Source organism: Cherax quadricarinatus, chromosome 21 (genome assembly GCF_038502225.1).
Source record: "Cherax quadricarinatus isolate ZL_2023a chromosome 21, ASM3850222v1, whole genome shotgun sequence".
Taxonomy (NCBI): domain Eukaryota; kingdom Metazoa; phylum Arthropoda; class Malacostraca; order Decapoda; family Parastacidae; genus Cherax; species Cherax quadricarinatus.
This window is the reverse complement of record NC_091312.1, coordinates 20074796-20091113: the sequence shown is the minus strand read 5'-3', so window position 1 is coordinate 20091113 and position 16318 is coordinate 20074796. Positions and strand designations below refer to the sequence as shown.

At 39.9% G+C, this 16318-nt stretch overlaps 1 protein-coding gene across 4 annotated transcripts in view; it reads right to left on the bottom strand.

The window, feature by feature from the left end:
* The window catches only part of LOC128689001 (prostaglandin E2 receptor EP4 subtype), a 221567-nt gene that overhangs the window by 95251 nt on the left and 109998 nt on the right, over positions 1–16318 (bottom strand). For all 4 annotated transcript variants that reach the window (XM_070087283.1, XM_070087285.1, XM_070087284.1 and 1 more), the window contains exons 6-7: positions 4631–4731; positions 378–535 (exon numbers count right to left, since the gene is read on the bottom strand). In XM_070087283.1, coding sequence (XP_069943384.1) covers positions 378–535; positions 4631–4731 — 259 coding nt within the window. The remainder of the gene's footprint in view (positions 1–377; positions 536–4630; positions 4732–16318) is intronic.

The following is a 16318-nucleotide window of genomic DNA, read 5'->3' as shown; positions in this document are numbered from 1 at the left end:
GAGTGTGAAGGGGAGGGAGAGTAAGTCATGTTACCAGGGAAAAGCACAAATTTTAAATTAGGTGTAAGAATCTGCTTAGGACCCTGGCCCAACCTTTAATGTGAGGCACAGGCAGCTGGAAAGAGCTTTTAGTACGAGTCCACCAACCCTGTGTGTCTGCTCACCCTGTGTGTCTGTTCACCCTGTGTATCTGCCCCCCTTCCCCTGTGTCTGTTCACCCTGTGTATCTGCTCCCTGTATGTCTGCCAACAGTGTGTGTCTGCCAATGCTGTGTTTCTACCAACTGCGCGTGTTTACCAGCTGTGTGTGTGATCAGTTCTGTTTCCAATAGTACTGGTGAGAGGAGGTAAGTAGCAGCAGATAATTGAAGCACTCACCGTTGGTGTTGTGAGAGGTGTGTGAGGACGATCTCACAGAGCCAATGAGGGCTCGCCGGGGGGACGGCTGGAGCGCGTAGGGGCACACGTACGTCATCAGCTTCCTCAGATGACGGTTTGTGTATCTCTGCTGACGGCGAAACAGCACATACATGTACCTGGAAGGTTTACAGGCTCGTAACTACCACAATAACAACTACCAAAATAACTACCATTCATTCGTCAGCCCTAACCATTTTCCTTTGTATAGACTGATGAAGCCACTGTGCAGTGAAACACTTCCAAGTGTTGCACATGTGTCTAATTTATTACATTGTGGTTATTATTAAATTATTGTAAATTTATCTAAAATATATTTAGTTGGATTAGGCTAAATTAAACTGTGCTTGTTATAATTAGGTTAGGTAAGTTTTCTAAGGTTCTTTTGGTACAAAATTATTAATTTTTACATTAACACAAATGAAAAAATATGTTAATGTAAAAGAGAAAATCTTAGAAAGGACTTAATTTTAAACAAGTTCTTGCTAACTGACCAATTTTACCTATTCGGGACAACATATATATAATATATATACAGCCTCTCCTCAATTAACCCTTTCAGGGTCGAGAGGCCCTCTCCTAAACCTGTTCTCAGGGTCAAAAATTTTTCGGAAAAAAAAGAAAAGATAGAGAATATTTTCCCGATCATAATGACACCACAAGTATGAAATTTGATGGAAAACTTACGGAATTATGCTCTCGCGAAGTTAGAGGTCTCGATGATGTTTCCACCGGCGATTTCGCCCACTTTGAGCCCTATTTTCAGCCAATTCCAGTGTACTAGTTGACAAAAATCATATCTATTTCGCTAGAACTCCATTTTTTCTATCGAATGAATACAAGAAACCAACCATTTACCGATTTCAACTATCCAATAAAGTGGTCAGAAATTAGCAATTTTGACAATTTCATACAAGTTTCAAAAGATGCCAATTTGCAAAGAGGGTCCAGAATAAACAAGACAGACATTCCTGGCATTAAAATAACATTTCCTCTGTTCATCAGTCACGTCCCCAGGCCCCTCTTACATTTCTTTTGCTTTCCACTTTGAATTTTTATTCTCACAAAAAATAGAAGATTTACTGCTATGCAGACTAATGTATCTGTGTAGAAATGGTATAAATAATATCAGCACACTTGTGAAAGAATATTAGACTCACCAGTTGATGTGTATTGGACACGTGGCATGATTTGTTTACTTTTGAACTTTGGCAAAAATCGAACATTTCTGCTACTTTGAGCTCAATTTCAAGGTACTTTTCATTGTGAAACCAATCAAAATCATCTCAATTTCTGTAATATGTCTTCCATTCTATAAAATGAGACCAGAAAAACTACAATACATCCATAAATACCATACAAAAATACAGTGCAAAGTCACTGTTTTAAACCAAAAATGTGGTCAAAGTTTTTTTTTTCTCATTACGCACTGTGTGCTGCAGGATTTTTTTTATACTGTGCATACTTAGCACATAGACCCATTCTTTCATATGTAGGCCTACCAGCTTTCTCTCTCTAGATTTGAAGGCGCTAGAATTTACGCTCGCTAGTACGTCAATAACCCTGGTGTGTAAGCTGTACTAGTACATTGAAAACCCTGAAAAGGTTAAAGACAGAGTTCTGTTCCCAAGACCACATCTTTATATGAATTCATCACTAAGTGAGGAGCATACTATAATGGTAGTGAGTTTGTGTCAACCATCTTTGATATTGTTTTAATGTCACCTTTGCACCATTTAAAACACTTCTGGCATATTTTTAAATGTTTATACAGTAGTGTTCTGTATATTGAAATAAACAGAATGGAGGATATCAGCAATAATATACATTATTTAGGTATGAATACTGGTCAGAGAGCCCGTCGTAAGTCCAAGGCGTCGGTAAACTAGTACGTTGCTAGGTGAGGAGAGGCTGTGTGTATATATATATATTTTTTTTTTTCAACAAGTCGGCCGTCTCCCACCGGGGCAGGGTGACCCAAAAAAGAAAGAAAATCCCCAAAAAGAAAATACTTTCATCATCATTCAACACTTTCACCACACTCGCACATTATCACTGTTTTTGCAGAGGTGCTCAGAATACAACAGTCTAGAAGCATACACATATAAAGATACACAACATATCCCTCCAAACTGCCAATGAGCTAGATTTCAGAAAAATCTACAGTCTCATCCCTCAAAGCAATACTCACATAGCATTAATTCCAACACCATGAAGAACCTAATAACATAGAGACACACAATACAGTGAATCCAACGCTGATATCTACACTATGCCATGTGCTAGATGTGATAAATTATTCATAAAGGAGCCTAAATCAAATTATCAGTAAACATTAATACACTTAAAAAGAGATAATCCACACAACCTTATGAGGTTTCATAAAGCTAAACTTGTCATCAAGGGATTAGATCTAAAATAAAAAATGATGTTTAGAATCTGATCTCATCGCTATCATAACCAAGATTGCTCAAAACACAGACAGTTTTATATTCTGGAAAATATTAGCCAGCCACATTATTCATAAGCACGCACGCAAGCGTGCGTGAGCGTGTTAGATAGGAGTGAATGGAGACGAATGGTACTTGGGACCTGACGATCTGTTGGAGTGTGAGCAGGGTAATATTTAGTGAAGGGATTCAGGGAAACCGGTTATTTTCATATAGTCGGACTTGAGTCCTGGAAATGGGAAGTACAATGCCTGCACTTTAAAGGAGGGGTTTGGGATATTGGCAGTTTGGAGGGATATGTTGTGTATCTTTATATGTGTATGCTTCTAGACTGTTGTATTCTGAGCACCTCTGCAAAAACAGTGATAATGTGCGAGTGTGGTGAAAGTGTTGAATGATGATGAAAGTATTTTCTTTTTGGGGATTTTCTTTCTTTTTTGGGTCACCCTGCCTCGGTGGGAGACGGCCGACTTGTTGAAAAAAAAAAAAAAAAAAAAAAAAAAAAAAAAATATATATATATTATATATATATATATATATATATATATATATATATATATATATATATATATATATATATATAAAAAAAATATATATATATATATATAAATTAAGTGTGGTACTTATGGTATCCAGCCAGGCTACCATACAAGGCCACCCCACCCACACATAATATTCTATGACATTTAAGCATTCCAGAGTGATAAAATGCATATACATTTCTTTGTGGTGAGTAAATGAGATAAAATGAATAAATGAGAGAGAGAGAGAGAATGAGTACATGAGAGAGGACACTCGCAGAGTTATGTAGACAAACCATAGAACTGACGAAGGAAAAAAGGCAAGTGGTGCGTTGAGGTATATGTGGAGACAAAAAACGTTATCTATGGAGGCAAAGAAGAGAATGTATGAAAGTATAGTAGTACCAACACTCTTATATGGGTGTGAAGCTTGGGTTGTAAATGCTGCAGCGAGGAGGCGGTTGGAGCCAGTGGAGATGTCCTGTCTAAGAGCAACATATGGTGTAAATATTATGCAGAAAATTCAGAGTGTGGAAATTAGGAGGTGTGGAGTTAATAAAAGTATTAGTCAGAGGGCTGAAGAGGGGTTGTTGAGGTGGTTTGGTCATTTAGAGAGAATGGATCAAAGTAGAATAACATGGAGAGCATTTAAATCTGTAGGGGAAGGAAGGTGGGGTAGGGGTCGTCCTCGAAAAGGCTGGAAGGGGTAAGGGAGGTTTTGTGGGCGAGGGGCTTGGACTTCCAGCAGGCATTCGTGAGCGTGTTTGATAGGAGTGAATGGAGACGAATGGTATTTGGGACCTGATGATCTGTTGGAGTGTGAGCAGGGTAATATTTAGTGAAGGGATTCAGGGAAACCAGTTATTTTTATATAGCTGGACTTGAGTCCTGGAAATGGGAAGTACAATGCCTGCACTCTAAAGGAGGGGTTCGGGATATTAGCAGTTTGGAGGGATATGTTGTGTATCTTTATACGTATATGCTTCTAAACTGTTGTGTTCTGAGCACCTCTGCAAAAACAGTGATTATGTGTGAGTGAGGTGAAAGTGTTGAATGATGAAAGTATTTTCTTTTTGGGGATTTTCTTTCCCTTTGGGTCACCCTGCCTCGGTGGGAGACGGCCGACTTGTTGAAAAAAAAAAATAGATAGATAGATAGATAGATCAATAGAAAAGAAATGAAAATAAACTGAACATAACTGATCCAAAGAGGATAAAGATAAGAGAAATGTGGAGCAACTCACGGGTCGAGAGTGAAGTTGAGAGCAATGAAGAGGTCGGCAACCTTGTAGATCTCCTTGTAGAGTGGGTTACTGCCTACCAGCTGGGCCACAATGATGGTTGTCTGCGAAACACGAGAACACCTCTGTATCACTCAACACCACTGAAGCTTCTTCACTTACTCTCGTCATATTTATACTGACAGACACACCCTACACTTGTATGCATTGATAAATATCAGGTTAAGTTATAGTTAATTTAAAATAATTTATGTAAGAAGTTTAAGAATGCATTTGTGAAGATTAATCTAAATATTCATACTATTTGAAAATTAAGGTAAACAGATATGAAAATCATGGTTTCTCTAAAAAGTATATATGTGAAAATTAAGATTATTCTAAAGCATACAGATACAGTGGACCCCTGGTATTCGATGGCATCGGTATTCGATAAAACCGGTATTCGATGCATTATATCGCAAAAATTTTTCCTCGGTATTCGATACGATTCGTACGAGACCTGTCCACATGTGGCCTGAACTGCGCCTTGTGTGCCAGTGTTTATAAGCCAGCCAGTGTGCGTGCATCTAAGGATACATTCGGTACATTCCATATTATCCATATTATCACTGTGTTTGGTGCTTGTTTCTGCAAAATCAGTCACCATGGGCCCCAAGAAAGCTTCTAGTGCCAACCCTGTGGTAAAAAGGGTGAGAATTAGTATGGAAATTAAGAAAGATTTTGAAGGGTTTGGGGCTAACCCTGAGAAGCCTATACCAGTTGTGGAATACATTGTGCCTACTTCAAAAATTAAGGAAATGTGTGCACAGTGGGTTGAAGTGCAAACCTTTATCGATGAAAATCACCCTAACACAGCTATTACAATGAAAATGTTGTGGCCCATTTTAGACAAATCGTAAAGGAACGGGAGGTACAGAGCTCTTTGGACAGATTTGTTGTGCGACAGAGGTCCAGTGACTCTCAAGCTGGTCCTAGTGGCATTAAAAGAAGAAGGGAAGTAATCCTGGAAAAGGACTTGCTACCTCAAGTCCTAATGGAAGGGGATTCCCCTTCTAAACACTAACACCTCTCCCCTCCTTCCATCCTGGAGTTTACCTGGAGAGAGTTTCGGGGGTCAACGCCCCCGCGGCCCGGTCTGTGACCAGGCCTCCTGGTGGATCAGCGCCTGATCAACCAGGCTGTTGCTGCTGGCTGCACGCAAACCAACGTACGAGCCACAGCCCGGCTGATCAGGAACTGACTTTAGGTGCTTATCCAGTGCCAGCTTGAAGACTGCCAGGGGTCTGTTGGTAATCCCCCTTATGTGTGCTGGGAGGCAGTTGAACAGTCTCGGGCCCCTGACACTTATTGTATGGTCTCTTAACATGCTAGTGACACCCCTGCTTTTCATTGGGGGGATGGTGCATCGTCTGCCAAGTCTTTTGCTTTCGTAGTGAGTGATTTTCGTGTGCAAGTTCGGTACTAGTCCCTCTAGGATTTTCCAGGTGTATATAATCATGTATCTCTCCCTCATGCGTTCCAGGGAATACAGGTTTAGAAACCTCAAGCCCTCCCAGTAATTGAGGTGTTTTATCTCCGTTATGCGCGCCGTGAAAGTTCTCTGTACATTTTCTAGGTCGGCAATTTCACCTGCCTTGAAAGGTGCTGTTAGAGTGCAGCAATATTCCAGCCTAGATAGAACAAGTGACCTGAAGAGTGTCATCATGGGCTTGGCCTCCCTAGTTTTGAAGGTTCTCATTATCCATCCTGTCATTTTTCTAGCAGATGCGATTGATACAATGTTATGGTCCTTGAAGGTGAGATCCTCCGACATAATCACTCCCAGGTCTTTGACGTTGGTGTTTCGCTCTATTTTGTGGCCAGAATTTGTTTTGTACTCTGATACAGATTTAATTTCCTCATGTTTACCATATCTGAGTAATTGAAATTTCTCATCGTTGAACTTCATATTGTTTTCTGCAGCCCACTGAAAGATTTGGTTGATGTCCGCCTGGAGCCTTGCAGTGTCTGCAATGGAAGACACTGTCATGCAGATTCGGGTGTCATCTGCAAAGGAAGACACGGTGCTGTGGCTGACATCCTTGTCTATGTCGGATATGAGGATGAGGAACAAGATGGGAGCTAGTACTGTGCCTTGTGGAACAGAGCTTTTCACCGTAGCTGCCTCGGACTTTACTCTGTTGACGACTACTCTCTGTGTTCTGTTAGTGAGGAAATTATAGATCCATCGACCGACTTTTCCTGTTATTCCTTTAGCGCGCATTTTGTGCGCTATTACGCCATGGTCACACTTGTCGAAGGCTTTTGCAAAGTCTGTATATATTACATCTGCATTCTTTTTGTCTTCTAGTGCATTTAGGACCTTGTCGTAGTGATCCAGTAGTTGAGACAGACAGGAGCGACCTGTTCTAAACCCATGTTGCCCTGGGTTGTGTAACTGATGGGTTTCTAGATGGGTGGTGATCTTGCTTCTTAGGACCCTTTCAAAGATTTTTATGATATGGGATGTTAGTGCTATTGGTCTGTAGTTCTTTGCTGTTGCTTTACTGCCCCCTTTGTGGAGTGGGGCTATGTCTGTTGTTTTTAGTAACTGAGGGACGACCCCCGTGTCCATGCTCCCTCTCCATAGGATGGAAAAGGCTCGTGATAGGGGCTTCTTGCAGTTTTTGATGAACACAGAGTTCCATGAGTCTGGCCCTGGGGCAGAGTGCATGGGCCTGTCATTTATCGCCTGTTCGAAGTCATTTGGCGTCAGGATAACATCGGATAGGCTTGTGTTAATCAAATTTTGTGGCTCTCTCATAAAAAATTCATTTTGATCTTCGACTCTCAGTCTGGTTAGCGGCTTGCTAAAAACTGAGTCATATTGGGACTTGAGTAGCTCACTCATTTCCTTGCTGTCATCTGTGTAGGACCCATCTTGTTTAAGTAGGGGCCCAATACTGGACGTTGTTCTCGATTTTGATTTGGCATAGGAGAAGAAATACTTTGGGTTTCTTTCGATTTCATTTATGGCTTTTAGTTCTTCCCGCGATTCCTGACTCCTAAAGGATTCTTTTAGCTTAAGTTCGATGCTTGCTATTTCTCTGACCAGTGTCTCCCTGCGCATTTCAGATATATTGACCTCTTTTAGCCGCTCTGTTATTCTTTTCCGTCGCCTGTAAAGGGAGCGCCTGTCTCTTTCTATTTTACATCTACTCCTCCTTTTTCTTAGAGGAATAAGCCTTGTGCATACATCGAGTGCCACCGAGTTAATCTGTTCTAGGCATAAGTTTGGGTCTGTGTTGCTTAGTATATCTTCCCAGCTTATATCGGTTAGGACTTGGTTTACTTGGTCCCACTTTATGTTTTTGTTATTGAAGTTGAATTTGGTGAATGCTCCCTCGTGACTAGTCTCATTTTGTCGGTCTGGGGCTCCACGCATACATGTCTGAACCTCAATTATGTTGTGATCTGAGTATATTGTTTTTGATATGGTGACATTTCTTATCAGATCATCATTGTTAGTGAAGATGAGGTCTAGTGTATTCTCCAGTCTAGTAGGCTCTATTATTTGCTGGTTTAAATTGAATTTTGTGCAGAGATTTAAAAGCTCGTGTGAGTGTGAGTTTTCATCAGAGCTGCCTCCTGGTGTTATTACTGCAACAATATTATTTGCTATATTCCTCCATTTTAGGTGCCTTAAGTTGAAATCCCCCAGGAGCAAGATGTTGGGTGCAGCAGATCTTCATTAAAGGTAAGAGTCAATTATTTTATTGTTACTGTAATTATTCTATTGCATTAAACTTAATATTTCATGTAATAAAATTTTTTTTTTCATACTTTTGGACGTCTTGCACGGATTAATTTGATTTTCATTATTTCTTATGAGGAAAATTGATTCGGTTTTCGATATTATCGGTATTCGATGAGCTCTCAGGAACGGATTAATATCGAATACCGGGGGTCCGCTGTACTGAAAATCATGATTTCTCTAAAAGATACATAGGAGAAACTTAAGGTTAATATAAAGTAAACATATATTTAGACTGTAGTTGATTTAAAGCATAAATATATGACAAGTGAATTCAATTATTAATTTTTTTTGGTCAAGCTCTTTTAACCCTTTCAGGGTCCAGAGGCCAAATTTCAAAGTGTGCACCAGTGTCCAAGAATTTTCAAAAAATAATTTTGTTATTTTTTCTTATGAAATGGTAGATAATCTTTTTCTGAAGGTAATAAAAAAAAGTACGAAATTTTATAGAAAATTGACGAAATTATGCTCTCACGAAATTTGATGTGACAGCGATATTTACGCATCGGCGATTTTGCCGACTCTCCCATTTCAGGCCAATTACCCTATTCCAGTCGACCAAATTCTTAGTTATTTCACTAGTAATACTTCTATTCTATTGAATGAGCGCAAGAAATCGCCAACTCAACTGTTTCAACTACAAAATACAGTGGACCCCCGCATACCGGACGCATCGCATACCGTACAATCCGCATACTGCTTGCTTTTTTCGCAAAAATTTTGCCTCGCATACCGCCCAAAAACCCGCTCACCGCCCTTCATCCGAGACGCGTCCAATGTGCGGCCTGAGCCACGCTCACATGTTCCGCCAGTGGCATTGTTTACCAGCCAGCCTCCGCGGTAACATCCAAGCATACAATCGGAACATTTCGTATTATTACAGTGTTTTTGGTGATTTTTTCTGGAAAATAAGTGACCATGGGCCCCAAGAAAGCTTCTAGTGCCAACCCTACAGCAATAAGGGTGAGAATTACTATAGAGATGAAGAAAAAGATCATTGATAAGTATGAAAGTGGAGTGCGTGTCTCCGAGCTGGCCAGGTTGTATAATAAACCCCAATCAACCATCGCTACTATTGGTGGTACAGCTGCTGCTGCTACTGTACTACCGTCAGCTGCTGCTGCTGTTGTAGCATCGTCTGCTGCTGCTGTAGCATCGTCTGCTGCTGCTGTAGCATCGTCTGCTGCTGCTGTAGCATCGTCTGCTGCTGCTGTAGCATCGTCTGCTGCTGCTGTAGCATCGTCTGTTGCTGCTGTAGCATCGTCTGCTGCTGCTGCACTGTCAGCTGCTGCTGCACTGTCAGCTGCTGCTGCACTGTCAGCTGCTGCTGCTGTTGTACCACCGTCAGCTGCTGCTGCTGCTGTAGCATCGTCTGCTGCTGCTGCACTGTCAGCTGCTGCTGCACTGTCAGCTGCTGCTGCTGTTGTACCACCGTCAGCTGCTGCTGCTGCTGTAGCATCGTCTGCTGCTGCTGTGGCATCGTCTGCTGCTGCTGTAGCATCGTCTGCTGCTGCTGTAGCATCATCTGTTGCTGCTGTAGCATCGTCTGCTGCTGCTGTAGCATCGTCTGTTGCTGCTGTAGCATCGTCTGTTGCTGCTGTACCACCGTCAGCTGCTGCTGCTGCTGTAGCACCGTTGTTGGTGTGGCTTATTGAGAATACCAAGAAACAATTAACCCCAGAGGATTTGCCACCCAGGATAACCCAAAAAAGTCAGTGTCATCGAAGACTGTCTAACTTATTTCCATTGGGGTCCTTAATCTTGTCTCCCAGGATGCAACCCACACCAGTCGACTAACACCCAGGTGAACAGGGAAAAATGCCTGGAACTAGTGCTCATATTGGTGAATTTAACCCTTTGACTGTCGCAACCCCCAATCCTGAGGTGTCTCCTGGTGTCGCAAAATTTAAAAAAAAAAAAATTATTTTTTCTTATGAAATGATAGAGAATCTTTTCCCGATTGTAATGACACCAAAAAAACGAAATTTGATGGAAAACTGGCGGAATTATGCTCTCGCGAAGTTAGCGACCTCGGCGCTGTTTACAAATCGGCGATTTCGCCCACTTTGAGCCCTATTTTCGGCTAATTCCATTGTTCCAGTCGCCCAAACTCATAGCTATTTCTTTAGAACTTCATTTTTTCTATCGATTGAGTACAAGAAACTGCCCATTTACTGATTTCAACTACCTAATAATGTGGTCAGAAATTTGCAATTTGGCCAATTTCACGAAAACTAAAAAATATGACAATTTCAAAATAAGGTCCAGAATGAACAATGCAGACATTCCAGGCTCTAAAATAACATTTTCTTTGCTCATCAGTCATGTCTCCAGGCCCCTCTGATATTACTCTTGCTTTCTATTTTGAATTTTTATTCAAACAAAAAATATTAGACTTACTATTATGCAGACTACTGCAATGCTGTAATAACTGTATAAATAACATCAACCCATTCATGACTGCATATTAGAATGGCTAGTTGGACATTTATTGGAAAATGGCATCATTTGTTTACTTTTGAACATTGGCAAAAATCAAACATTTCCCCTACTTTGAGCTCCATTTCTAGGTTCTTTTTATAGTAAAATCAATCAAAAACACCACTATTTCTGTAATATGTTTTCCATTCTATCAAATGAGACCAAGAAAACGAGAATACAACCATAAATACTATACGAAAATAGACCACAAAGTCGGCATTTTAATTAAAAAAAAATGGTCGGAGTTTTTTTTTTCTCATTATGCACTGCGTGTTCCAGGATTTTTTTTATATGGTGCACACTGACCACACAGACCCATTCTCTCACATGTGGGCCTACCAGCTTTCTCCTGCTTGATTTGAAGCCGCTAGAATTTATGAGTATATATACGTCAAACACGGCACCTCGTAAAACGTATATATACGGCCGCGACAGTCAAAGGGTTAAAGCCAGCAAAGGTTGGTTTGAGAGATTTAAGAATCATAGTGGCATACACAGTGTGATAAGGCCTGTTCTGGAAGAAAATGCCAAACAGGACCTACAGTACTCAGGAGGAAAAGGCACTCCCAGGACACAGTGTCTCATCAGTCATTGCTGCATCTTCAATAAAGGTAAGTGTCATTTATTCTTCATTTAGTAGAGTAGTACATGCACAATATATATTGTGCATGTACTACTCTACTATTGTGCATGTATCCTTCTCTTTGTGTGTAGGAAAATGTATATTTCATGTGGTAAATTTTTTTTTCATACTTTTGGGTGTCTTGCACGGATTAATTTGATTTCCATTATTTCTTATGGGGAAAATTCATTCGCATACCGAACATTTCGCATAACAATCAGCCCTCTTGCACAGATTAAGGTCGCTATGCGGGGATCCACTGTAAAGTGATTGGAAATTGGTAATTTGGCCAATTTAGTGCAAAGTTCAAAATATTCCAATTTCAAAATAGGGTCCAGAATAAACAATGCAGGCATTCATTCCACTAAACTAACAATTCCTCTGTTTATTAGTTATGTTTTCAGGCTTTACAAATTAATTCCATTTTGATTTTTAATTCACATAATGAATTGTTATTCAAACCAAAAAATAGAAGATTTACTCACATGCAATATTGTAATAATTGTATAAATAATATCAGCACATTTGTGAATGTATATTAGACCTGCCAGTTGGTGTGTATTAGACATGTGAGGTCATTTGTTTACTCTTGAACATCAGCAAAAATTTAACATTTCCACTACTTTGAGCTCAGTTTCAAGCCATTTTCAGTACTAAAACCAATCAATATCATCTCTATTTCTGTAATATATCTTCCATTCTATCAAATGAGACCAAGAAATTGCAAATACAACTATACAAAACATACGAAAAAACATTGCAAAGTTGCTGTTTTAATCGAAAATTACGGTCTCAGTTTTTTCTCTCGTTATGCACTGTGTGCTGCAGGATTTGTTTTATGTGGTGCACACATACCACATAGATGTATTCTCTCATATCTAGGCCCAAATTTACCGCTCACAGCTTATCAGAGTGAGCTGAGCTCATGGCGTAGATCTACGGTTTGGACCCTCAACGTAAAGCCGTAGATCTATGGCACAGACCCTGAAAGGGTTAAAGCTCTCTGTAAAGGATGGTTGCTTAACTCTTGTGAGGGGCTCTTGATCTAGGGAATTGGATCTGTGCTCCAATTCCCCGAAGAAGTGGTACTGAATGCCTTCTATCCTCTCACCACAGGCACTGTATAATCCCTTTGGGTTTAGCACTCCACATAATAATAATCTCCTAAAGCTGACTGTTGCCTGTATATTAAATGTTGAATGTAGGTCAATCGTGGGAATTTGCAATTTTTTTTTTCTCAGATTTCAGTTAATCAGTGAGCATGTGGTCAATCTTCAATGAAACTGTGGTAAATCTGATGCCATCCTCTTTTTGCAAGGAACTAAAGCTACCCCTCCTTTACCATGGATCGAACTCGATTGCCTCCTATTTGTCAGGCACTTCCCCATGGATATAATAAGAACTAGGTCAAATTATTGTATGTTATAGGGTAGTCTTTGTCAAACTGATTGCTCTCTATATTACTGTCGATCGATATTACTTTTTATATTACTATCTGCCTATCTATATTGCTATTTGTTAATTAATCCACGAGTCATTATACCCATGGCCATGTCTCAAGCCAGGCCTACACTGTTACATTTGGGTAATGTACATTTTTTCATCAGTAAAATGTACATTGTTATCTTGTTGTGTACACTGCTGCCTCGTGGTATTGCATATTGCTAGCTCAAGGTAATGTACATTGTTATCTCATGGCAGTGTGCATCGTTAACTTTTGGTACAGAACATTAGGTCAGTGCAAGTGTCAGCTCACCAATTTCATGTCAGATGAACAGTCCGGTCCAAAGCCTCGATTACATTCCAAGATTAGCTTAATCTCATTCAAAAACATTTGAGAATAATTGCTCAGCAAAATACGTAAGTAGCTGGAGAAAAGTTGTGAGTTAGCAAATGAGAAAAATAGAATAGGTATAGCAAAATACTACCTTTTATTATTCCAACATTTCGTCTATGAGAGACTTTAGTACTAAAGCTTCTTGTAGGCGAAACATTGGAATATTGAAAGATCCTTTCTTCCCAAACGTGTTTTTTTTTACCTCAGAATAAATTCTAAGAGGATTAGCAATTGAGGCTGTTAATTCAGCAAGCAACTAAATATTAAGTGTAAGCCAACGAAAGCCCTTGGTCAGGTGACCAAAGCTTCGCTGAGAGGGTCATCGTTGAGACCCAAGGCCAATATTTTCCTGGTTAACATAGTTCACCAGCCAACCCCAAGAACAGACCAAAAACAAATATGATGGCTATTTCTCCAGCTTTTTTTTTTTTAAACAATAACAAGATTTTATTATGGATGAAATAATTACTTAATTGGCAAAGTTGTAACTAAAGTTAAGTGGGAAAACAAACTTATAAAGTGGGCTCCTAAACACAAATAACCCACACATAGGAAAGAGAAGCTTACGCCAATTTTTCAGTCCGACTTGGACCATTTACAAGTCACTTGTAAATGGTTTAAGTCAGACCATAAAGTCATCATAAGTTTCTCTCTCCTATGTGCAGGCTATCTGTGTATTGTTCCAATCATGGTATTGTGCCTTTTTGTATTTCTTTGAGCTGCTATTCCTTAAAAACTTAGGAGATGCAAAGTGAACAAAAATAAGTGACTACGTATACATGTATAATGAACTGGAAAATGATATATCAAGACATATCCAAGACTACAGAGAAATTAAGAAAGCGGATGATAGAAGTAAAAGACGAGTAATGGTTATGAGATAATGAACATGCACTGAGCAGAGAAAGAGAAACAAGTATAAACAACGAAAGAGGTGAACAGTATGACAAGTATAACCAAAGAGTTTAAGAAGTGTTGAAGGAAACTGTAAAAGACAAACAGCAATATATTTTTGATGTGATGAAAAGGAGAATAAATCAATGATTCACGTAATGAAAAAGCAAGAATAACAAAATTCTGAAGAGAAGTTGCAGAGGTTGGTGGATGAGTTTGGTAGGGCTTGTAAAAGAAAATTAAGTGAATATAGGAAAGAGTAAGGTGATGAGAAAAACAAAAAAAATAGGTAATGAAAGATTGGATATCAGATTGGAGGGATAGAGTATGGAGGAGGTGAATGTATTCAGATATTTAGGAGAGGAAGTGTCAGCAGATGGGCCTATGAAAGATAAGGTGAACCATAGAATTGATGGACGCAAAGAGGGGAATGTATGAGAGTATAGTTCAACCAACACTCTTATACGGGTGTGAAGCATGGGTGGTGAATGTTGCAACAAGGAGAAGGCTGGAGGCAGTGGAGATTTTATGTCTGAGGGCACTGTGTGGTGTGAATGTAATGCAGAGTGTGAATGTAATGCAGAGTAGTTTGGAAATTAGGAGGAGGTGTAGGATTACTAAAACTATTATCCAGAGGGCTGAGAAGTTGTTCTTGAGGTGGTTTGGACATGCAGAGAGGATGGAACAAAATAGAATGACTTTGAGAGTGTATATACCTGTAGTGGAGCGATAGCGGGGTAGGGGTCAGCCTCGGAAAGGTTGGAGGGAGGGGGTAAAGGAGGTTTTGTGTGAGAGGGGCTTGGACTTCCAGGAAGCATGCATGAGCATGTTAGATAGGAGTAAATGGAGGCAAAAGGTTTTTATGACTTGACGTACTGTTTGAGTGTCAGCGGGGTAATATTTATGAAGGGACTGAGGGAAACCGGCAGGCTGGACTTGAGTCCTGGGGATGGGAAGTACAGTGCCTGCATGCTGAAGGAGGGGTGTTAATGTTGCAGTTTTATAACTGTAGTATAAGCGCACCTCTGGCAAGACAGTGGAGTGAATAATGGTGAAAGTTTTCTTTTTCGGGCCACCCTGCCTTGGTGGGAGACAGCCGATGTGTTAATAAAAATAAATAACAAACAAAAATAGAATGATCAGCAAATGAATGGAAGGTTTTGAGCTTAAAAATGTCACAAAAACACAGGCAAATAAAGAAAAATCATAAAAATGACTAAAATTAAAACATACAAATATTAATCAAAGGGGAAACTTGTTGAAAAGCACCATGAACCTGAGAGTAAGCTAAGACTGCAGGATCATAACTATCAGGGAAGAGTTAACGAAAAATCAAACAACCATAGTAAAAAAACAAAATGGTAAAAAGCCAAAGAATTTAACAGAAAAAATTCAAAAGAAAACTACACACTCAACCCATCTCCCTCTCCCTCTGTCCACCTCCCCTACTCCCACCCCAACTCCCTCTCCCCCCCCCTTTTTTTTTATTTACGTAAAGTGGTTTTACTGGGTTAGGTTGTGAGTTCCTAACTTTATTTACAAAAGCTGTTACCTACCTCAGCTCATTTGAAAAACCTTTTTTTTTTTTGTTGTTGTAAAACTTACAAACAGGGAATAGGATGAAGTTTGAGCCATCTGTGGGTCAGTAGTTCTTCACAGTTGGGAATCAAATTTCACCCCAAGGATATCAACCTCGTCTCCGGATTCCAACATTCTCCCATTAATTTTTACTACTGCTCCAGCATTACCATCATGATGCCTAGAGGTCATCATCATTTGTTCTTTTTCAGAAGCAAATGCATCCTGCCATTGTTTCTCCCAGGCTGATATAATTGTAAGCTGCTGTTTGATGCAATCAAGAGCAGATGGCATTTCCTCCTTAGGATACGTAAATGCCAGCGTATAGTCACCTGCATATGCATGTGATTCTGGGGTAAGTTGAAGACAGCCATTGAAACAGACATTCCATAGCAATGGACCAAGTACACTTTCCTGTGGAACACTTGCACCGACCCATCTAGAAACCCATCAGTTACACAACCCAGGGCAACATGGGTTTAGAAC